This window comes from Stegastes partitus, unplaced genomic scaffold (assembly GCF_000690725.1).
Source record: "Stegastes partitus isolate 25-593 unplaced genomic scaffold, Stegastes_partitus-1.0.2 Scaffold179, whole genome shotgun sequence".
NCBI classification, from domain to species: Eukaryota; Metazoa; Chordata; class Actinopteri; family Pomacentridae; genus Stegastes; species Stegastes partitus.
This window is the reverse complement of record NW_007577910.1, coordinates 573,516-596,464: the sequence shown is the minus strand read 5'-3', so window position 1 is coordinate 596,464 and position 22,949 is coordinate 573,516. Positions and strand designations below refer to the sequence as shown.

The 22,949-nt window shown below is 39.8% G+C and overlaps 1 protein-coding gene across 1 annotated transcript in view; it reads left to right on the top strand.

Moving 5' to 3' along the window:
* The window catches only part of lama5 (laminin, alpha 5), a 130,584-nt gene that overhangs the window by 74,503 nt on the left and 33,132 nt on the right, over positions 1-22,949 (top strand). The window contains exons 8-35 of the mRNA XM_008280023.1: positions 927-1,045; positions 1,151-1,241; positions 1,420-1,554; positions 1,840-1,902; positions 3,475-3,615; positions 4,663-4,800; positions 6,325-6,459; positions 7,619-7,753; positions 7,936-8,073; positions 8,884-8,936; positions 9,494-9,593; positions 9,702-9,754; positions 9,973-10,078; positions 10,189-10,288; positions 11,128-11,284; positions 13,476-13,605; positions 13,835-13,977; positions 14,160-14,263; positions 15,217-15,370; positions 15,530-15,693; positions 16,102-16,210; positions 17,495-17,592; positions 17,686-17,896; positions 18,822-18,948; positions 19,206-19,345; positions 20,285-20,400; positions 20,543-20,754; positions 21,392-21,593. Of these exons, the coding sequence (XP_008278245.1) occupies positions 927-1,045; positions 1,151-1,241; positions 1,420-1,554; positions 1,840-1,902; positions 3,475-3,615; positions 4,663-4,800; positions 6,325-6,459; positions 7,619-7,753; positions 7,936-8,073; positions 8,884-8,936; positions 9,494-9,593; positions 9,702-9,754; positions 9,973-10,078; positions 10,189-10,288; positions 11,128-11,284; positions 13,476-13,605; positions 13,835-13,977; positions 14,160-14,263; positions 15,217-15,370; positions 15,530-15,693; positions 16,102-16,210; positions 17,495-17,592; positions 17,686-17,896; positions 18,822-18,948; positions 19,206-19,345; positions 20,285-20,400; positions 20,543-20,754; positions 21,392-21,593 (3,574 nt within the window). The remainder of the gene's footprint in view (positions 1-926; positions 1,046-1,150; positions 1,242-1,419; positions 1,555-1,839; positions 1,903-3,474; positions 3,616-4,662; positions 4,801-6,324; positions 6,460-7,618; positions 7,754-7,935; positions 8,074-8,883; positions 8,937-9,493; positions 9,594-9,701; positions 9,755-9,972; positions 10,079-10,188; positions 10,289-11,127; positions 11,285-13,475; positions 13,606-13,834; positions 13,978-14,159; positions 14,264-15,216; positions 15,371-15,529; positions 15,694-16,101; positions 16,211-17,494; positions 17,593-17,685; positions 17,897-18,821; positions 18,949-19,205; positions 19,346-20,284; positions 20,401-20,542; positions 20,755-21,391; positions 21,594-22,949) is intronic.

The following is a 22,949-nucleotide window of genomic DNA, read 5'->3' as shown; positions in this document are numbered from 1 at the left end:
TTTTGGCTAGAAGCTGTTTGTACCCTCCAGGTGAATGCCAACACTCTTGTTATGTTGTGTTTGTGAACATTTGTGCAACTGTCCATTTATGTTTTTTGTTAGTTCGCTCGTTTGCGATTCACGTGATTGAATACACTTAAGCTAACAAAGACATGTTGTTGGTCCTTAATAAATGAAAAATACAATCACTTCCCAAAATTGTATAAACATCATCATCTGGAGAATAAATATGAAAGTATGCAAATGTTACAAATAAATAATAACTGAATACAAAATACTACAGGCTGGGCTTTCACAGAGAATCACTCAAATGTACCTTAATTGGACAAAAATACAAGTAAGGTACATTTATTAGCCTTCTGAAGCTTTCAGCACCATCCCTGAATCATTAGCCAATAACTTGTCATCCTTTCACACTCTTTGAGTTTGATGATCACTTGATGGCTGCACCAGACAAAATATTCTTCTACTCGACTTGCAGTCGTTAATTCGGGTCATTATTTAACTAGTTGTCGCGTGTTTATTGTACTCATCTTTTGATTTCCCAGTAGTGTTTGGCCCATTTTTCCCTACAATATAAAGTCCTGCAGCTCAATGGAAACAACACAGTCATTGCTGGATTCAGAGAAAACTCAAAAATATCTTCTGTGCAGCATGACAAAGTTATACTGCGATAATGCTTTATTTTACAAAAAAAAAAAAAAAAAGAAAAAACAACCCCAACTCCACTTGAACGTTTTTTTTAAGTGCCCACACTCATTGCCAACACTGGAAAAAATATGTTGATTAAAATCGATATTTTACCACTTATATTTTGAGTCCGTGTTCCTACTTGTCTCCTGCAAATATTTTTATTTGCATCTTGTATTATGACCTGCTTCAGTGAAGTTGCTAGCTATAAGTGTCTTTAACTATCCTTGTTTCAGCGTGTAACTGTCACCGGCACTCTTTTGACTGTTACTATGACCCTGAGGTTGATCAGAAGCGAGGCAGCCTCGACATCCACGGACACCACAGAGGAGGAGGCGTCTGCCTCAACTGTCAGGTAACCGACGCTCCTGCTATATTAATGTGTGAGATGACTCTGAGTGGCTGCTGAACTGGTTTCAGCCATGACAGCGTAAATGTAATGGAAGCTTCTCCCTCTCAGCATCACACTACCGGAGTCAACTGTGAGCGCTGCATCCCCACATACTACAGGTCACCTGACCATCCCATCGACTCCCCGCTGGCCTGCTCGCGTGAGTTGCTGCCGTCGGATCACAACGCAACAGATCATTTAAACAAATCTGCATTTCTTTTGTTTACAGCTTCAAGTGCTGAGCCACTGTGTTCTTCATTAACTGTCCTCCTTTCATTTGTTTGGTTGCCTTCTTTCCCTGTCACATCCTCCTCCTCCCTCCCTCTGCTTCCCTGCAGCCTGTGACTGTCAGTCAGAATTTACAGATGGAACCTGTGAGGATATAACCGGCCGTTGTCTCTGCAAACCAAACTACACCGGAGAGAATTGTGACTCCTGTGCCAGTGGCTTCATCAACTTCCCCGAGTGTTACCGTGAGTCACAACAAAAGAAACAGGCCAAATGCTGATTTTGGCATCCAAATAGACACTGGACCGGAGAGGTGTAGATTGGGCTTTTGTCGAGTCAGCTGACGCAAAGAAAGCCTGGCTTTGTTAAACTGGCTTTTCGGTACACCTTTTTGTAAAAGCATCATTAACAGACACAATATTAAAATGAAATCCACATGCAAAGTAAACACGAACAATAAAACCGCGAAGTAACTTTTTAAAAAATAGTTTTCCTGGTTTTTGATGTCTCTCTCTTTGTCATCCCATCAGCCATCCCCACGTATCCCACCAACAGCAACAACGGTGAGGCCAAACCAGCTGGAGAGATCATCAGTAAGTTACCTACAGCTGGTGCAGAAGAACAAAACATTACATGAACATTTTACAAGTGTGACAACAACAGACAGCGATCCCATATATACACAGAAAACAATGACACACAAAAAACATACTATATGCACACAAATGTATAAAAAGAATTTAAGATTAAATACTAAATACAGCGTAAGGAGTTCAGTTCAGACTGAATAGAATGTCCTTGCAGAAATGTACAAATAGGTTTCTCTCACTATTAAAAGCAATGAAACCTAATCATAAATTGAAACAAATTAAAATAATAATAGAATAAAATACTGACCTTACATTGCATATTGTATGTGAGGTTCCCATGTTCTCTCTTGCTGCCTGGCTTTACAGCATAAGTCAGATGTTTGTGGGAGTTTTGGGAAAATCAGTGCGCTGCGAATGGCATTTCAGCAGAATGCGATAAGCTGGCCTCAAACAATGCTCAGTCCGACGTCATAGATACACGATAGCAATTATGTGCAACCACCTGCCTGCTGTCGGGCAGCTTGTTTGGTTTGTTTGTTTGTGATAAATACAGCAGGGTTTGTCATCGCTCAGAATGGGCATTTGGAGGTCACGGTCCAGGACAGTAAGCGTGATTCAAGTACACACTGTAAATGATTCTGTTACCTTAGTTGACAGAAATCCACGTTTTTGTGTTGTTTCTAAGGATTGGAAAACAAAAATGTCTATTATATTTCAGTGAGTGAAGCTACAGTTACCTGAACACTGAACAGTTTCTTTCACATTGTTAGTCACTGTGGGCTCATTTTTAACTGCAATATAAAGACCTGCACCTCTATGGAAACCTCACAACTACGACTAGCACTAGGTGTAATTCCAACATGTCTTATGTGCTGTATGATACAGTTATAATTTAAAGTTGTGTTAATTATATATTTTGCAAAACTTGATCAAAGCTGGATTCAACATGTACAACATTTTTCCAAGAACCCACAGACGTTACCAACGCTCAGAAAAGAAATGCGGTGACTTTACGTACTGTAAATATTTAACTATTTACATTTTTAATTTGCTGCCAGACAGTTTCCTCTCTGCTCTGTGTAAACAAAGCCTGCAGTTTAGCCAAATAGTCTGATTTTTGTCACATGATTCACTCGGGAGTCACTTAAGGCTTCACTGTTGCACTGAAGAGCATAGACATTTTTGTTTTCTACAAAATCTGCTCAGACCAAATGGTTTATTTTTGTCATTTTGGGATTTTATTTTTTTTTTTACAATGAGGCATGTAGAATAAAGTGGTTTTGATTAGATTAGCCTGAATTTGGTTAAACTACAGTCTGTAGCTCGAAAAACTGCAATCCTTAAGTGTTAGATAAAACCTCTTTGGGCGGCACCAAACATTCCTCTGTATTGAAAAATGCCTGTATAATTTGGAAAACAGAACTTTATTCATTGTGATCATAGAGAATAACTCCAACTAAATGTCCTGTAGGATTTTTTATTTACTACTCATCCTCTCTTTTCTATGTTAATTTGACAAGAAACATTAGAGACAATTCATCAAACCCAACAAACATGTGCGTCTTCTCTCTCCAGACTGTGAGTGCAGTGCAGCAGGTACAGTGGACAACTCGTGCAGGCCGGACCCTCGGACTCGAACCTGTATCTGTAAACCAGGTTTTACTGGTGACCACTGTGACACCTGCGCTCCAGGCTTCTATGGACTCAACTGTCAGGGTGAGACATGGATATTTTTGTAGAATTGCAATATTTGGAAATTTGGAACACACAGACTGTCACTGATCTCATATAGAGAAAAAGAAATCACCTCAAAAAAACAATTTAGCACACAATATACAATGCAAATGGCCTAAAATTTTTTCTCTGTAAAATAAACAAATATCCAAGAAAGATTTTTGCGTGTGACTCGAGACAAAAATACGATTTTAAAATTTGCAGGAAACGACAGTCAGCTTTTTAAAATGGTAAATAAGAACAACAAAAGTGACAAATATTGAATTTATCATCACAAGGATTTTTCTATACATATTCATCCATCTCGAAATTGTATGATTAGACGGGCAGGATAGTTGGTGAAACCAGTGAAATATGAAAGTATTGTTGTCAATAATGCAGATTACAGAATATTTTATGGCACCAGACATGAAGAAAATACAACTGTGATAGTTGCATTTTTTGTCGAAACATTCCAAGACTGAATACCTTTGTTGAAGCTTAAGTCTATGTCGACTACCTGTGTGACGAACATAACCTCAAGCTAATGTGAGTCTAAATTAACAACCGATGATCCCCTCCAAGCCATTGGGTCATGCAGGTTGCAGTCGCAGTCGAATTACCGACATTTGCGGTGAGCTAGTGTTGCATTTTATGGATCGTGTCCCATTTGTTTCACACACATGTGCACTCAAAAATACAAACGCACAAACAAAGGCAGGAATTCGTGACGCTTCATTTATCGGTTTGTTTATTTATACAGTGTTAGTTTACCACCCAGGACTAGCCACCTCACACATACTCACACACTCCTGAGTAAACAGCATTCCACTGAGCTGCGTTAATCACTGTAAATAGTTTCACATTTACACCTTTGCTTCAGTCAGTGAGGCCAGTCAACACAAACGCAGCCATCTTTGAAATACTTTAAATAAATGTCCAAACAAACAAACGGTCCAATGTTTTGTACTCTTGTGTCTTAGTTTTTATGAATGTTTATTGCTCTGTATTGGGCCTGTTTTGTGTGGCTAACTCTGTGTGTCTGTGAAGCCTGCCAGTGTTCAGGTCCGGGATGTCTGGACGGGTCATGTGACCTGGTGACCGGCCATAGCGTGTGTCGGAGCGGTTTCCAGGGTTACCAGTGTGACCAGTGCGCCCCAGGTTACTTCAACTACCCGCTCTGCCAACGTGAGTCATTTCTCTATCAGCGGGTGTCTCCCACCTTTCCTCGAATATACTTTATAGACGCCAAGTGTTTCCGAGTGTCTCTCAGCATCTAAAACTAAGCGAATGAAAAGCTGACGTCATGACAACATCGGTTCCACACTAAACCTCTAGTTTATCTTAAAACAATCTTAAAATGTACTTTTTTCACAAAGTTGTTAAATTTAACTTGTTTAAGTGCACCTTTTAGACATGTCAGCAACTGAAATTTTCAGCTTTTTGATTTTAACGTTCTGAATTTCAAGCAGTTTCTGTTTGTTTGTTTTTTTTGCTCACTGTGATTGTTTTTCACTGTTACACAAAAGTTTTGCACCTCTATGGGAACAGCACAATCATGACTAGAAGTAGAGAGAACGTAAAGATATAGTTTGTGCAGTTAAGTTAAGTTATAAAGCCATAAATCATAGGAAAGAAAAAAGCAAACGTTTATTTATTTGATTATTTATTTTCAAAAAATAAAGGAAAAACTTGCAATCAGCATGTGCAGCATTTTTCCGAGTGCCCACAGGTGCTACAAATGCAAGCAAAAATGTGAACTCTACATACTATAGATATTTTACTGCTGTTATTTTTATCTTGTTCCCATATATGTCTCGTCTCTGCTCTGTGTAAACACAGCCTGCAGTTAAGCCTAAAAATCCCTGAATTTTCGTCACTTGACTGTCGATCACAGCTGAGTCCGTCGTGGCTTCTCAGCTGTGCCGAGGAGTGCAGAATTTCGGGGATTTTACAGAATGTAGTTATTGCAATTAGCTCATTTTTGGAGAAAATGTAAAGAGCCATATAGAATAAGCAATTTTAATTGAATATCATGGTTTTTAGCTTTTGGTTATGGTTATATTCAACAGTTCTGTCAGCTTTTACCATTTCTGGCTTATCAGTGGTGTTATTTTTTGTCTTGTTTTTCTCAAGCTAACATGCCTTCCTTCAAAGTTCAAAAATAAAATACACCTTCCAACACCTCTGAAACTCAGTAATTAACATGTTGTATCTTGTTTGTTCATCAGTGCGTGAACAGAAAAACAATAATTACAGTTTGTAGATTTATAGGTTCATTTGCTGTAATTACTTCCTTGGAAATCGCCACAGAGGCCTCCTGAGCTCTTTTCATGCCTGTACAGACACCAAAAACAAACCTGTGCTCAGTGATAATATCTGGCAATTCTCACTAGGGCTAGAGACAGTGCATGAACACTTAATGTTTTTACCAACAACAATTTAACACTGCACAGTTTTCATGACACCGAGTACAGTAAATGTACTGATTGAGTACAGTGAGACTCAAGATCCAGATATGCAGCTGGAGATAGCCAGTTTATGCCACAGTTTGTCTTTTAAATGAGCTGCAGTAGGCCTATTTAGGGAACCAAATCGTCCTCTGTTATACCATACTGAATGTAAAGTGTCCTGTAAAACTGGAGATGAATCACCTGTGTATGATCTGTAACAACAAAAGCTGATGATCGGATATGTTCGGTGTCTCTTCAGTGTGTGGCTGCAGCACAGTCGGCTCTCTGCCCGAAGGCTGCGATGCTTCTGGCCGATGTCTGTGTAAACCAGAGTTTCAAGGTCCTCGATGTGAACAGTGCAGATCTGGGTTCCACTCCTACCCCAACTGTCAAGGTACGCACGCATGTCCTGAAGAAAAAGTCTGATCAGATGCATCCGTTTCTGCTGATCCCAACGTACTGTCATGAAAAGAGAGAGCTTGATATCCTGCCAAACTGAACACATTTGACTTGCATAGAGACTCGCACATGGAAACACTTAACTTTATGCACCTTCTTATGAAGTGTTACATCACCTCGTTAAATTTTACGATACGTTGTTGGGGTTCAGCATTTCGAGCGCCAAAAAGAGCACAAAGTAAAAGCAATCAAGCTGTTGTAAGGAAAGGATATTTCACTACTTCAAAATATGGGACAAGTTTGGTTCAAGGGTTCCTAGATTAAATTCCTGGACAGTGTTGGAGATGACACATAGTGAAACCTCTATTCACAGCTGTTTTTCATTTACAGCTGCAATGCATGAAACTACAGGTTTTCTTGTAAATTATTGAATTAATTGGCAACTATTTGGTAATTGATTAATTAGTTCAAATAACTTTAGTAATCTTATTTTAGCTTCATAAATATGAATATTTTCTGGTTTCTTTCAACCTCTGTGACAGTAAACTGGATATCTCTGGGTTTTGGAAAAAATAAGACATTTGAGGATGTTTTCTTGGGCTCTGGGATACATGGTCATCATTTTTCAGCATTTTTAGTGGACACACAAATAATACATTAATCAACACTGAAAGTAATTGTTACTTTTAATTTCCCTACAGTGCACTCTGTGGCACAAACTGCATTTTTAAACTGACCCTTTTTGTTCTATGTGCATGTTCAACACACTGTTGCTGAATCCAGAAATGTAACAGTCTGGTTGTAAATACAGCTACAAACAGTGCAACAAGTAGCAGAGCTCCACAAGGACATTTTAGAAAGTGCTACTTCAATTACAGTATTAGTGTTAAAAACAAAACAGTATTATATAACTTTGCAGGAAAAGAAGAGTCCGACAAACATTGTGTAGCTCTCAGTGGTGCATGAATTGTATCTCTTTGTCAGTTTGTGCATATTACATGTGTACATATAGCCAGTGAATAAAGCTTTTGTAAGAATGATGCATTGTCAACAAACAGCACACCTGTACTGACATTAACCATTAACTTTCCATCAAAGTTATTTGCTAATTCTTTTATTTTTATAACAAGACATGTGCTGTTCTGTTTTCTCAGTGTGCACCTGTGATCCTCGCACCTCAGTGGACACCAGCTGCTCTGCGTCCGGTCACTGCAACTGCCGGCCCAATTACAGCGGGCCGTCATGTGATCAGTGTGCTCCTGGTTACTATGGCTACCCAAGCTGCACACGTAAGTCGCACAACCGTAAAAATGCTTCAGACTCATGAATAGGATTGTCTGCGACTTTAGGAGGATAAAAGAATAGAAACATCTAAAATATGTTGGGAAAACTGTCCAGTGAGTTTCAATATATATCAATCAATACATCAGACCGTAATCAGTAACTGGAGTGGAAAATGCGTTCGTTCCAGCCTGCCAGTGCTCCCCAGAAGGATCCCGCTACAGCAGCTGTGACCAGGTGACGGGACAGTGTGGCTGTCTGCCCAGTGTGGTGGGACTGAGGTGTGACAGCTGTGCACACGGCTCCTACGGCTTCCCCAACTGCCAAGGTGACAACACACACAGAAAAACACCAAATAAACCCAGGTGAATTTTGTGATGGATGAAAATGAGGTGCAACAGCTGCAGTTAATATGACCTATAGTACACACTATGGAAATGTTAGAAATGTGTCCTGGTGGTGAATGTGGTAAATTGTAAATGTAGATTTTAATAGATATAAATATGAACAATTCCATGTCTTTCCAAACTTGTTGTTCATGAAGTTAGTAGGCCAGCTTAGCTGACAAATACACCCAATGTTAAAATCTGAAACTACAGAGGAGCCTCCTCTTAGATTTTACTGCACAAATCAGTCAAAGATTTTATTAGCAACAACTTATTAAGTAGACGTTTATTCTCCTGTGATTCAGTGGTGCCTTTGATTCAGTACCTGGGTGTTTTTTTTTTTTTTTTTGCTGAGTCAGTCTTGGCTTCTCAGTTGTGCAGAATGCAGAATATTACGTTTTTTACAGAATCAGATGAGAAAAGCTTTTTTAAAAAATTTTTTTTAAAAAAGAGACATGTAGAACAAAAGGATTTTGATGAAAATCTTTTCGCAGATTCTTGCTCTGAAAAATTGTGTAATTTTAGTGATTTTCATTAAATTGATAACATGGCTTTCAAACTCACTGGCCGTTTTTGGGGAACAGAGGGTTAATAAAATAATATATACATTCAGTCAACTTATAAATGGGGACTGTGTTTTACACTTTAATTCAAAAACAGCAACAACTGTATGTGCCTACATTCACACAACTGCACATCAACCCTGTACAACTACCTAAGGGATGTCTTCTGTTGTTCTTTATCCCTCAAAGCTGGTACCTGTCACCCTGCTGGCTCTGTTCAGTACGCAGTGCAGCGACCCGTGGTAAGTCTCGTTTTTGTTTGATTCTTGCAAATATAATTTGATGAAATTTTGTGATTGCTTTTGACAAAAGTGATACAAAATGTCTTAAAAGACTTAAAATGAAATCAGTGTTAAAAAACTTTGTTGAATCTTTGAGGATCAGAAACTGTTCCAGATTTAAATTTGACTACCATTATCTTCAAAGTAATGTTTTTGTGCTGCAGTGCACTGCTCCCAGTGCTCCTGCCATGTTTGTAACATTCCCTGAAAGACCTGATCTGTAAGCTAAATGAAAACATTAACTGGCTTACATTTGACATTACTCTATTTTCGGGTCCACTATTTATTTAAATCAGAACAGGATTTCTGGTTGTTGGTTTCCCATAATAGCTCTATGATGTAGACATAGGCAGCAATAACAATTTCTCTAATACACTCTACATTAAATTGATTTTGACAGCCACTGTGTCCTATTTATTGCAGTAATAGCAGGAAACATTTAGTCAAGTAGATTGTAGGTATGTCAGTCACATATAAATGTACTTATTGATTTATTTTCCTGTCAATCTTTCTCTTAGGGCCAATGTGAGTGCCGTCATTATGTGGAGGGCCCAGCTTGTGACAAATGTAAACCTCTGCACTGGAACCTTTCCCCTGACACCCCCGATGGATGTTCCAGTGAGATATTCCTCAAACACACACATCTTGCACGTTTAACTAGTTTGAATGTCGTAAAAATGGAACTTATAGATGAACTAAAATGTGTTTGTGTGGTTTCTCCTGCAGACTGTGAGTGTAACATCGCTGGGACTGTGAGCGGCGTTGCAGAATGTGCACAGGTGAGCGATATCCTTCCTCGGAAATATACGGGAAGTCAATAACAAGATTTCCTTTAATTTTCCTAATTATCAGAAGAGATATTGTATTATTAGAAATAATAGAATCTGTGGTCGGTTGGTTACTGATGATATAATAATTGATTCTGGTTCGTTTAGTAATACAAAGCCTTGTACTTGTGCCAGCAGTAATAATCTCTTTTCTCTTTTTTTTCTGCCAGGAATCTGGTCAGTGTCACTGTAAGCCCAACGCCTGTAGCGGAACCTGCTCCACCTGCAAAGACGGCTTCTATAACCTGCAGGAAAACAACTACTTCGGCTGCCAGGGTTAGTGCTCTGCAGTACCAATGGAGAATCAGTCACTGCAGGTTTCCTTCTAAGGGGAAATCCTGATTTGCTGTGATGCTTGGTTGGTAATTCGAAATGTGTGTGTTCAGGCTGCCAGTGTGACATTGGAGGCTCAGCAGGTCAGTCCTGTGGAGACAGGAACGGCCGGTGTCGCTGCAGACCCAACGTGGAGGGACCCAAGTGTAACCTGTGAGTATATGTTCACTTGATTTATTTGGGATAATATTGGGGTTGATCGTGGTTAATAATGCAATAATGAGACTGCAATCAAGATGATGAAGACTTGGCAAATCACTGTTCTTTAAATAACACTTTAAAACAACTAGCTTTGGCCTAAAGTTCTTTCATATTGAAATAGAAGATTACGTTTTCAAATTTCCTTTACTAATGTAAATGTCAAAACCTTACAGAATACAGAATGCTTTTATTGCCAAGTGAGCTCACACACAAGGAATTTGACATGGAGAGTGAAACTATGGTACTTTACAACAAGAAGACAGAGAAAGAAAGAGAAAGAAACCTGCAGGAGAACCAGATTCAGGGAGAGTGAGCTTCTGCTTCGACCACTTGGGGTGAGGGGAGAGAGAAAAGGATAGCAGTGAGAGACAGACAGACAGACAGACAACAAACAACAAATACTAGGTGGCTTGGTGAGAGCTGAAAACTCTGAACTACAGGAGAAAGAAGCTAGTTAATAATATATAATAGTTGCTTGTAAGTAAACACATGTTAGGACCTCTATATGATGAGCAGAGGTAGAGCATATTGGCTCACAATGTTGCTACTGATTGATGACTGATGATTTTTTTAAAATCCCTTAATGCATGATGATTAATTATTGTACTTAATTCATACTGTAAACTCTATTTGGTTGAAAAATTTGTCATAAACACTTTTATGTGCCATGCAATATAAAGTCTATAACATAAATAACATTTTCAACTGAGAAAACTTGTTTCCTAGATCATTTTGTTGCCATATAAGCTTTTATTTTTATCACTTTCTAAATGGTTCCACTGTCTCTGCAGACCTCGTGCAGATCATTTCTTCCCAGACCTCCACCATCTGAAGTTTGAGATTGAGGAGGGAACCATGCTGGATGGCCGGCCGGTGCGATTCGGCTACAACCTCCTGGAGTTCCCGGACTTCAGCTGGAGAGGTTACGCCCAGATGTCCCCTATTCAGGTAGGAACAAAACTCTTTACACAGTTGGATGTGACAGTATCTATAGTGCAGGGTTGGTTTATAATGTATAGACTATATCCAAAACTCCAATTATTGTATTTGCTTTGATCAACATTGCACACAATAAACATAGCATGTATATGTTATGTGTGTGATTTTTACTACACAGTCTACTTTCTGAAAAGATGCTTTTGTTGCTGTGGCCCATTGTTTGTGCTCTTCTTGCATGAAATAGACGGACTGATCTGTGGTTGATGTGTGGGACATTTAAAGGGATATTTCTCTTGGATAGAATTACTTTTCAGCACACATATCTCGAGATGCATTTTAGATATTTTACCTTTTTTTTTTTTTTTGCTTCTCAACGTACATTACCCTTCTGAACCCTAAACAAGTTCTGCTCAGATAACAGACCTTTTAAACTTCTGAACTTCAGAAGTTTGTGCTGAAAGTGAAAATCCAAATAGAAATATGTTGGGGTGTGTGGATTTGCAAATGGCTACTTGTTTCCCTTTTTAGTGGTAAAGGTAATGGTATTAAGGTCTTGCTTTTGACTTTTCTGTCTGTGTCGGTGTTTTCTACTATCTCCACCATGAACTATCTTTCTCTTCCCCTTGTCTTTCTTTTTCTTATGCCTCCTCTTTATCTCCTGCTTGTCTCCTTGAACTTCCCCTTTACCTCCTTCATGTTTCTGCCGCCTCGCTCGCTGCCCCCCCCCCCCCCGCCAGTCCAAGGTGTTGCTGTCGGTGTCGGTCAGCTCTCCAGACCTCTTCCATGTGGTGCTCCGCTATGCCAACTGGGGGGTGTCGGACATTCTGGGCAGGGTGTCAGTCATAGAGGATGGCTGGAACTACTACTGTGGTAACTGTAAGTGCTGGGATGGAACAAAAACTGTGCTTTTCTTCCTCTTTTCTGGCCTTCCATCACTGATTCCAGCATTGGAATAAGATGTTATGGAAGAGGAATGACTTCTCTACTGCTCATTCTGTCTGTTTACTTCACAATTTGGCTGCGTTCCAACAATACAAGTCAGAAATTCAGATTTTTTTAAATCAGACTTCCAGCTGGGAAACTTTAGCATCAGAAAGGTCTCTCAGCCCTGTTACTAGTAGGTGAATCAATGTTTTATCTGCAGTTTCTTGCAAAATTGACAGTGAGTTGTTATGAGCGGGTTAATTATTAAGCAGGGAGATGAGCTAAAATCTCACAGTGGACTTCGATGGTTTTGAGATTCAACAAGTCCTCTGTATGATATGAAATGAGTTGAGCTATGACACTGGATTGTGTCCATATTGCCCACCTGAACGGAACCGATCAACCAGTTATCGGCCAGGCCAGTCACTCATTAAAAATTTTGAAAATATCCTAATTGTATGCATACTGCATGAAACAGTATTTACTTTAAGAGGGCCACTGTTGTACGAACTTTAAGTAAAAAGAAAAAGTATGTGATTAGGAACACAACTCGTGTTCTCCATCAGTGTCCCTTCAAATGTAAAAGCTTAACTAAAACGTAAAAAAAAAAAAAAACACTCGAACAACAAACAGATGAAAACAAATTATGACAACAGTATTTTACCAGAGTTTTGTGTTAGAATTTTCATTATTCTACATTCTGATTCATAGATTATTCAACTTTGTGATAATAATCAGTATTGTTATTGGTCCTGAAAAAACAAATCATTTGATTACTAATTGGTACCGACTACCAATTTCTTGATATCATAAGATCCCTAATACAAATCTGCAGCCACCTGTTGCTGCTTAGTATCTCAGCTATACCTGTCAGAGGACAGGTTTTACCTTTTTCAAATAACATCTTCACGACCTCCATAATCTCCCTGTGGGTTTTCTGATCCTTCCTACCTGGATTTGTAGTTAAATTCATAAATGAAAAATTGTGACTTGATTGGAACATGGCCTTATTCATGTGTTAACATCAACCGTCTCCTCTTCCTCATCCTTTATTCCTGTCAGGTTTCTATGTGCCAGTTGATGGAGGCAACTATCATATGGTTGCTGGTTTTTAATTGGTGGCGGCCTCCTCATTTTTCATCCTTCAGGGCCACAGATCAGTGCAGATTTCAGGGATTTAAGAACAAAAACTCATGCCTTCTACCCTCCAAACTCCCTATTCTCTCCCTCCTACTCTTTTTTTCCCACCTCCTCCCTTTGGACTCTGTCCCTATAGACTGCAGTGAAGCTTCAGGTTTATGTGAGCGAGGCAGACGTCTATCTGACTCGCTTCATCCTCAGATATGTAAACTCTGAGGGTGATACCTCCAACGGTAAAATTACAGCCTATCAGGTCAACCGCAGAGGTAGGTCACCACCAATCACAAGAAACTATTAATGTTTGTGTTTTTGACAGTAGAAGAGACCAATGTTTGTAACTCTGAAGCTGCATTTTTATGTATTTTTATATTTTTTTGAAAAACCTGTTAGACAGCATTTTTCATCTTCGTTGCATGAGCAGTATTCACTTTTCAGTATCTGTCACTGTTATCAAAGTATTATCGTAGAACGCCATGAATTTTATGCTTTTTCCAGGTTCAGAGCAGTCCAAACAGATCGTCTTTGCCCCCAGTGTGGAGCCGACCTTCGTCAACGTTCCCCAGAACAACTTTGTGGAGCCTTTCGTGCTGAACCCAGGAACCTGGACTGTCGTTATAGAGGCTGAAGGAATCCTGCTAGTGAGACGCTCACACTGCACATCTGTTGTTATTTACGCATACATACGCATTTTATCGAGATAAGATGCATTTTGTCAACTGAAACTGCCATGAACATGTTGGCACAAGCTGACAATGTGAATGTAGGATTTCCTTCTATGACACCAATTAACAATAGTATTCACTCTCTGTTTTACCTCCAGGATTACCTCGTTCTGCTGCCCAGTGCTTACTATGAAGCGCCCATCCTGCAGATCAAAGTCACTGAGCCATGCACCTACAGCTCTGTCCCTGAGGCCAGCCACAAGTAAAACTGCTCATATTTATTTGCATTTGTTATATTGCTGAACTGTCATTCAGCTGCTCAGTCAGTGAAAGAAAACTACTGACTTACAGAAAATCGAGAACCTATCAATAGTATGGACCCTCAAACCAGCCACTGGGTTTAAAAGAGGTGCTTTCTTTAAATGTCTGAACCTGAAGCAGTTTCTGGGCATTTTTTGTTCCTGTCACATTTTTAGGGATTATTAGGGATAATGGTGGATCAATATTTCACAACTTACATTTTTAATTTGTGTCCATACTTGTTTCTTCTCTGTTCTGTCTACATACAGTCTGCTGTTCAGCCGAATTCACCCAAAAAGTCAAGTGATTGTTGGGCACAGATGAGGCTCTCATAGTGGAGCGCAGAACTTAAACGATATATGTTTTGCAAATTTCTATATGAGGCATATAGAATAATGTGATTTTGATTTTTAAAAAAATCAGGCCAGGATGTGACAGATGAGTAGTTCAAGGACCGTCAGAAAGGTGAAAATCTGATGATTCTTTCAGTTTTTGTACTTTCTGGCTCTGATATCATTGCGCAATTTAAGGACATATAAAAAACATAATAATAATAACATGTCTTTCAAACCCGTATGTGGATTAAAAATAAAAAGACCTTTTGATAAAACAAGGTTTTCAAGGTTTTAACCTATCAAAGGAAGATTTTTAGGGGGTCCAAGGTCCTCTGGCAGGGAATCCTATAACTTGACGTCACAAATCACAAAGACCTGATCAACCTTTGGTCACAAGGCGAGTTCTGATCCGTTTCCTGCTGCAAAACCTTCTGTTTATGGATGAGAAGTGCATCAAAATAAGCTCACCCTAAAAATCTTACCATTCTGACCTTGTGAGGAAAGAATGAACAGACAAAAACAACAATGTTTAGATTTGTTTGTTTTCTCTGAGCTATGTGTCTGTCATCTGTCCGTCCAGCTGTCTGCTGTACAAGTATCTGTCTCTGGACTCCTTCCCCTCCATTTCGGGCAATGACGCCAGCTGCCGCAATGACAACCACCTGCCGCGGCCCTGCCCAACTGAGAAGGTCACCCCACGCCATCCGGACATGGCTGTCTGCAGCGGCTACGATGTAAGAGAAAGAGTTTGTGCAAGATCTGTGTTTTTTTAATAAAAAATAAAAAAATAAAGTAGGAAAAATTAAAAATGAGAAAAGTGATTTCAGAGATTTTTGTTTGATTCAGCATCTTTGAGAAGAGGTTAAACATGTGTATTTTCCCTTCTGCCGCAGATCAACGTGGAGCTGCGATTGCGTCTGTCATCTCCGGGTGACTACGCTCTGGTGGTCGAGTACTCCAGCGAAGAAGAACTGCCGCAAACTCTGTCAGTCGCTGTCAACATGCCGGGTGCACGGACACACCAGCACCGTGTCACCCTGCTGCATTGTAAATACAGGTATGAGAAAGATCTGTCTCAGTCTTCAGCAGTTATCAGTTTAAACGTAGCTTCTACTGAGAAATTTCACTGGTCTTAATGCAACTTAGATGGGTAATGCACTCACACACTATAAAACTTGACGAAAAATGTCTGCTTTTAGTGAAAAGCAACTGCTACAAATGCATGAAAGAATGCAGCCGGAGGTAAATTCAGCAGACGTGATGATGAGTCAGTCGGCGGGAGGATGTTTGTGTTTGTGTGTCAGAGGGAATGAGAAAGAGGACGCTGTGTTTGTTGTGTCTGCAGTGTGTGCGTTTACCTATAATCTGTGGACTCATCTGGTTCACGGTTTACCGTTACTGTCTGCCGCCTCGTCAAGTGTGTCAACAGCTCTTAATCGTCAAGTCTGTGTGTGTGTTTGCGTAGCTTCCTGTGTCGGGCCGTGGCCATCGACGACCAGAACAGAGTGGCGGTCTTCTCCCTCCCCACCAACGCGGAGGTCCAGCTCATCTCTGACCAAGCCAGCTTCTTCCTGGTGAGAATCGCTCCCAAGTCACGTGATCAGAACAGCGGTCACCTGACGATCATCTGATGACAGAGTCTTTAAGATTAGATTGTGAGCCTTTGTTGCCCCTAAAACACAAGTGTGGATTACTGCTGAACCCTAAGGAGTTTCTGCTTGTGTTTGTTCCGTTTTTTTCTCACTGTGGGCTCATTTTTCTCTGCACCTCTGTGGAAAAAACACAGCCATGACAAGAAGTAGAGAACTTAACAGTGTGTTCAAAAAGACAACAATATACCATATACTGCATAATGTAAACACAGCCTGCAGTTCATCCAAGTTTACCGCAAAAGTGTCAGTCTCTAATGGCTTCACGGTTATACAGAGGAGTGCAGAATTTCACCACTGGTTCTTGATAGAAGAAAAAGACGGTTGTAAAGTTGTAAATCCAACAATTCTTTCTGTTTGCACAGGTTCTGGCTCTGATAAATGCTTCTTTTTTGTCTTTTTTCTTTAAGATATCATGTCTTTTTAACAAGGTTTTGAGATGCAGGGGGATTAACTGACAAAGGACTCACAAAGAGAATGACTGAAGATTGTTTTCTTTTTGAAGTCCAATGTTTTCTCTTCCTATATTTTTACATTTGGTTTCTGGCGTGAATTACATTCACAACATTATTAAAATATGTCAAGATATTTAAACAGCTGCTACAGCAGTCGTCAGCTCATACATGTCACCAGTCACTCAGTAGTACAGACCGCCAGAGTGACTATAGCTGCCTTTCTTTAAAAGTGGAGCATAAACAAGACATGTTTGATACTTAATAATGACAGTAGTAACATTTTGTAGTAAAAATATGTGTGCATACTGGGAGCAGGTTTATTGAAAAGATTGATTAGCTGATCATTTGGTTTCATAAATTCAAGTAAATTAGCTCTGCCCTTGTGCAATTAAAAAAAAAAAAAAAAAAAGCAACTCAAAAATGGCTTCAAATGCCTCTGAAATGTGATGAGAATAAACAAATATGGGACATAGTGAATCCTGGATATGCTGTAAATGGGAAATGTACAGAATATGCATTTGTTCATGATGAGTTAACTTGAAGTGACTTATTTTTCCAGCTCAACAATCTTTAAACAACCAAAGAAGCACAGATTAGAAAACCAAGCTAATCTTCACATTTTAGAATGTCTCATTCCACCTTTTTGATAAATGACATCTAAATTTTGTTACTAATGTTATTAATCTGCTATTAACTTGTTTCAGCAGCAGCGCATACTTCTTTTAAAACCTGTGTTTTTCTTTATTGTCATCAGTACAAAGTGTACCTGGTGCCTAAAGACCAGTTTACCATGGAGTACGCTGAACCTAAAGTCCACTGCATCAGCACTCACGGACAGTTCTCACCTGACAGGTAAAGAAGCATGTTATGAATGTTCATGCCTTTAGAACCACTAAATAATTAATCACAGGTTTTATAAAAGAACCATCTTTTCTGTCCCTCCAGTTCCTCCTGCGTCGCCTCACGCTTTCAGACCCCCTCAGACTCTCTGGTCTTGAAGGACGGCCAGAGCTCCTCCATGCAGGAGGAGCCCATCCTGGCCTCCCCTGTAGCAGCTCCTCCTCCGCCCTTCTACCAGAGGGATGAGCCAGCCTGGACCGGAGGAGACAAACCTCCATTCGGGGCAGATAACAGCCAACGGCTGGACTCTCTGCAGGTATGCAGGATGCAGCACAGAGTCAGTGCAGACCTACCAGATGTTAATGAACATGTTGTACTTGGTTGTTCACTCACATGTTTGAATCTTAATCATGACTATAAGTAGAGAGAACTAAAAAAAAACAAAAAAACATTTTGTGTAGTAGAACAAAGTTGTATTGTCATTAGATTATTTGAAAAGTGGAATTTCTGTCATTAATTTTACAAACACTATACAAGAATTTCCTTGATTATTTATTTTAAAATACATATATTTTTAAAACTGCAGTCAACATGTGCAACATTTTTCAAAGTGCCCACAGGTGTTACCTATATTGGAAAAAATAATGGTAATTTGATATACTAACAATATTTTACTACTTTCTGAATTGAATTTTTCTTATGTGACTGTTGGTTGCAACTGAGTCACTCATGACTTCATGGTTTTGCAGAGCAACACAGAATTTTTTGATAATCACAAAACTGCATTTTTTTGGCAATTTTTTGAATATGAAAATGTGGAATACAGCAATTCTGAAGAAATATCATGATTTTCAGCTTAGATTTGTTTTAATTTTTTTCTTGACGGAACAGCACATTACAGATGAGTAGTTTCAGGACCACTGGAAAGTTGAAAATGTGAGAATTCTCTCCCAGCTTTGTAGAAAAGTACCTGAATTTTTCTCATGTGACTGAATTACTGATGGCTTCCTGGTTGCAACAAAAAGCACAAAGGTTTTTGTTTTTTTACTGATTCTTTCACCGTTTTTCTGTCAAACCTGCCGGCAGGTTTTTGGGTTTAGAGGTTTAAACTAATGACTATTTTACACATTATGATGCATTGTTATATTAAACCAACAAAATACAATGCATGTAAAGCTGTTGAACTTAGGTTGTAGCTGCAGTTGCACTGAAGAACCTGCCATCTCCTCTTCCATACCTAGAATGCAGCAACATACTCGTCCCGTGTCCATACCCTTGGGCGTTACGTCTTCATCCTCCACTATCACCAGCCTCTTCACCCCAGCTATGCTGTGCAGGTCTACATTAACGGGGGCCGAATCTGGCAAGGTAAGAACACGTACTGAGTGTTGGAAATATAGAGTCTGCAAGCAGTATATATCCAAAACAATAAAGAACTAACAGTATGTGCATAGCAGTAACGAAAATGGAACAACTTTTGAATGCAAGCATGCAAGGAAAGAAAAATTCAAGAAAACTAGAGTAATTTCCACCATATTTTTGACAGCAGAGATTTAAGGGGCGGCTAAGAAAGAACGTGCTGATTAAATTTTGCCCAGTATTTCATGAGTCACACTGTGCTTCAGGCCAAGCCAACGCATCCTTCTGTCCCCACGCTTATGGCTGCCGTAACGTCCTGGTGTCTGAGAATCAGATCATTCTGGATGTGACCGACCACGAGGTCTTCCTCACAGTGCAGATACCTGCTGGCAAGACTCTGTGGCTGGTAAGTTTGACTACCTTGCTTTTGTTTCCAGCTTTTCAGTTACACTCAGTTATGAAGATGATTGTGCTCTTCTGTTAGCCAGCATCCTCTTCCGATCTTTGACCTGTAACCTGAGGTTTTGTGTCTTTATCACACTTGTACCACAGAGTTTTGGGAGTTTTTTTTACATTAGTGATTGCAATAAAACCACTAAAGTCAGTGCACATTTTTGCTTCAGTTTCTCTGGTGCCATTGTTGCATTCAGATCTTGTGTGAAAGACTTTATAACAACGTGGCTACACTGAGTTTTTGAAATGACTGTTGCCTCACTACGCTTCTGCTGTAGTCAATGAACGTTGTCTCACCAGACCTCAGAACAGCATGTATGATCTCCATCTCGGTGATTTTTAATAGGAGCTGATAACTTTCTATCAATCAGGACTTCCTCCACATCTTGGTCGCCCTATGAGCATTCATTTTGCTAAATGACTTCCTCCCTTACAGAGGCTACTACAGTCCATAGTTTTTAACTTACACATATTATACACATTTGATGAAATTTTAGTAAATTCTCAGCACAGTGCGGGGTGCAACAATTGTGATCCATGATGATATCTTGTAGCCACTGAAAAGATGCATTCTGTGGAACATCTACTTCGCCAGTGGTTCACATGCTTTTAGTGTATCCACAGCATTTCAAGCATTCCTGAAACAGCTTTTAGCCTAATTTCAATCCTGTTGACTGTTTGCTACTGGTTAGAATTTTCACATTCAACATAAATTGAGCATGTAAGAGGTTTGCCCACAGAAATAATTTTTGAAGTAATTTGATTTGATTCTTCACTTCAAGATGGAATCAGAGAGACTCATGTTCATAATCTAATATACAGATATAGAATATTCTCTGTTTGTCGTACCTTCTTCATCTTTCATTATATGTAATATCCTGTGTCTCTGCAGGACTATGTGCTTGTCGTCCCTGAGGCGAGCTACAGCTCCAGCTACCTGAACGAAGAGCCTCTGGACAAATCATACGACTTCATCAGCAACTGCGGCCAAAACAGCTTCTTCATCAAGTCAGTATCTCAACAGGCAAATGAGTCAATATGTGTGTAGTGAGCCATTTTGGCCCTTTGATTGGAATTACTCAAAGAATACATCGCTCATTTAGAGTAGGATTTAAATAGTTGTTCCTCCTTCTCCTCCTCTCGCGTCCAGTCCATCGTCTGCCTCTCCGTTCTGCCTCGGCTCAGCGGTGTCTCTGTCTGCCTTCTTCAACCACGGTGCGATGCCCTGCGCCTGCCACGAGGTCGGAGCTGAGAGCGACACCTGCGAGCAGTTCGGCGGCCAGTGTCACTGCAGATCAAACGTGATTGGACGAGACTGCTCCATGTGCGCCACGGGATACTGGGGATTCCCCAACTGCAGACGTATGTGAATAACAAATATTTAATTCTACATGTATCATAAATGTAGGCCTGTTTTTTTCCCTCACAAATGTCACACCACAGTCAATAAACGTTCCCCCTTCAGTTAACATTAATTACAACTCAGTGCAAAAATTCTGACCTGCTGTAGTCAAAATCTCCAATCAGAGCAGATCAGGCTTTTTAGGAAGAAGCCTTAAAGAGAGGGAGCTAAAACAGAGCATTTCAGACAGAAGCAAAGAACAGGTGCTACAGCAATGTACAATATGAAAAAAAACTTTGTGTCATTTGATCATTAAAGCACTTAAACATCTTTTAGCAGATCCAAAAATACAATTATAAACCTGTAAATGGGCAGAATGTTAAAATCAAATGCTCAGTCAAGAGGAATAGAAAATTTCTACCAGTATCAGCTGTAAGAGAAATTAGTGGAGCTTTTCAGCCCTTCTTTTAAAAATAATAAAGAAAATGATTTGTTATGTATTAACTGATCTGGTTTGACTGCTGTAAGTTGAAATGATTCAAGGAAAATAGATTTATCTCTTTGCTTTTTCCTCTGTCCTGTTACTAAAGTTGCAAACAGCAGAGATTGTTTTTGTCTTTTCTGCGATGAACCATATGTTTCCCATCTCGCCTGCAGCCTGTAACTGTGGTACGAGGTTATGCGAGCCGGTGACTGGTGACTGCATCTGCCCTCCAAGGACGATGCGCCCAGACTGCACCCAGTGCGAGCCGCAGACGTTCGGCTGCCATCCAGTGGTCGGGTGCGAGGTCTGCAACTGCTCTCGGCCTGGTGTCGTCTCCCCCGACGTCAGCTGCGACACACTCAGCGGACAGTGCAGGTACAACGAAGACAGAACAGAGGAGATAGCGATGAAATGAAAATGCAGAAGAAACATGAATTCACCCATCCCACACCTACATCCATCATCCCCTCTAAGAACATTTATTTATTTTTTTTTTAAAGTCATAAATAGTCTTGTGCTTTTCATGCTGCCACCACTCATGGATCTTTAGTTGTGCAGGCTGAGCTCTCAAATGTCAGGCCTCTGTTTAGAAATACCGAAAAAGGTTGTTATTTCTTGCTGTTTAGTTTTCTGACACAATCTTGGCTCTGGCACTCACGCTGGGTTGATCATCTGTGTGTTTGCCTGGCTGTACTTGTCTGTGTTCTTTTGAAACTGCCAGTTCTAAAACTTTCAGCTCTGGTTCCCCCGAAGGACTGGCAGCGACACTGTCCTCATCTTGATCTGCTTCTGTTATTCCTTCTTCAAAAGGTTTTAGCCTTTATAAGGCTCCCAATCAGACAAACTTCTATGTTTCCAAAAACAAATCTGGTAGCAAAGGGAGCTGTTTATTACTTATCACACAAAGATATCCCCTCATCGTCCTCACAAGGATCAGTAGTCAAGTTATTCTTCATGGGCTTCAAAAGCTCTGAAGCCTTTCGTCCACTGATCAAACAGCAAATCAGAAACTTTGTCAGAGCTGCAAAATGAATCAAACTGTAACTACAATCCAGATTTTTGGTTTCTTTTAAAAGTAACAGCTGCAGTAAATCTGTATTCCACAACCTTTCCATTAATCCATACTTCACATGTGCACTAAACTGTAGGTGCAGATCCATACGGATCACACATCAACTACGCTCTATTACACCACAGTTATTCAAATGAAAATGTTCTAAATATGAAGTTTGGTCTGATTGTCGTCATTGTTGTAAAGAAGTCTTGACTGTAAACCCGAGAAGTAAAAAAAAAAACATGCTCAGTGAAAACATTTACCTAATGTGTGTTTAAAACTTTGCAGACTGAAGCTGTAAGTTCACTGGTGCATTTACACACATGAACCTTTATTTTATTTATTTTTAACATTACTTTCTGACTGTTTTTCTCACTTATTGTTATCAGATGCTGATAATCTAACAGAAATACTTTCTCTGTCGCCTCATCTCTCCTCTTTCCTCCTTTCTTTTAAACTCTGTCTTCCATTCTGTGCCTCGCTTGTGAGCATCAAAGTGTCAGGATATCTAAAATCACTCTCGTATTCCTCTTGCAAACACACAAAGAAGGAATGTGTAAGTTCTGTTCAGACAAGACAAGGATGTACAGCTGGAAGCATTTTTCTTTCTAAAGGCACCCATCATTAAAGATCCCAACACCTGGCAGTAACACAGAGTCACAGTTGGCATGCCGTCA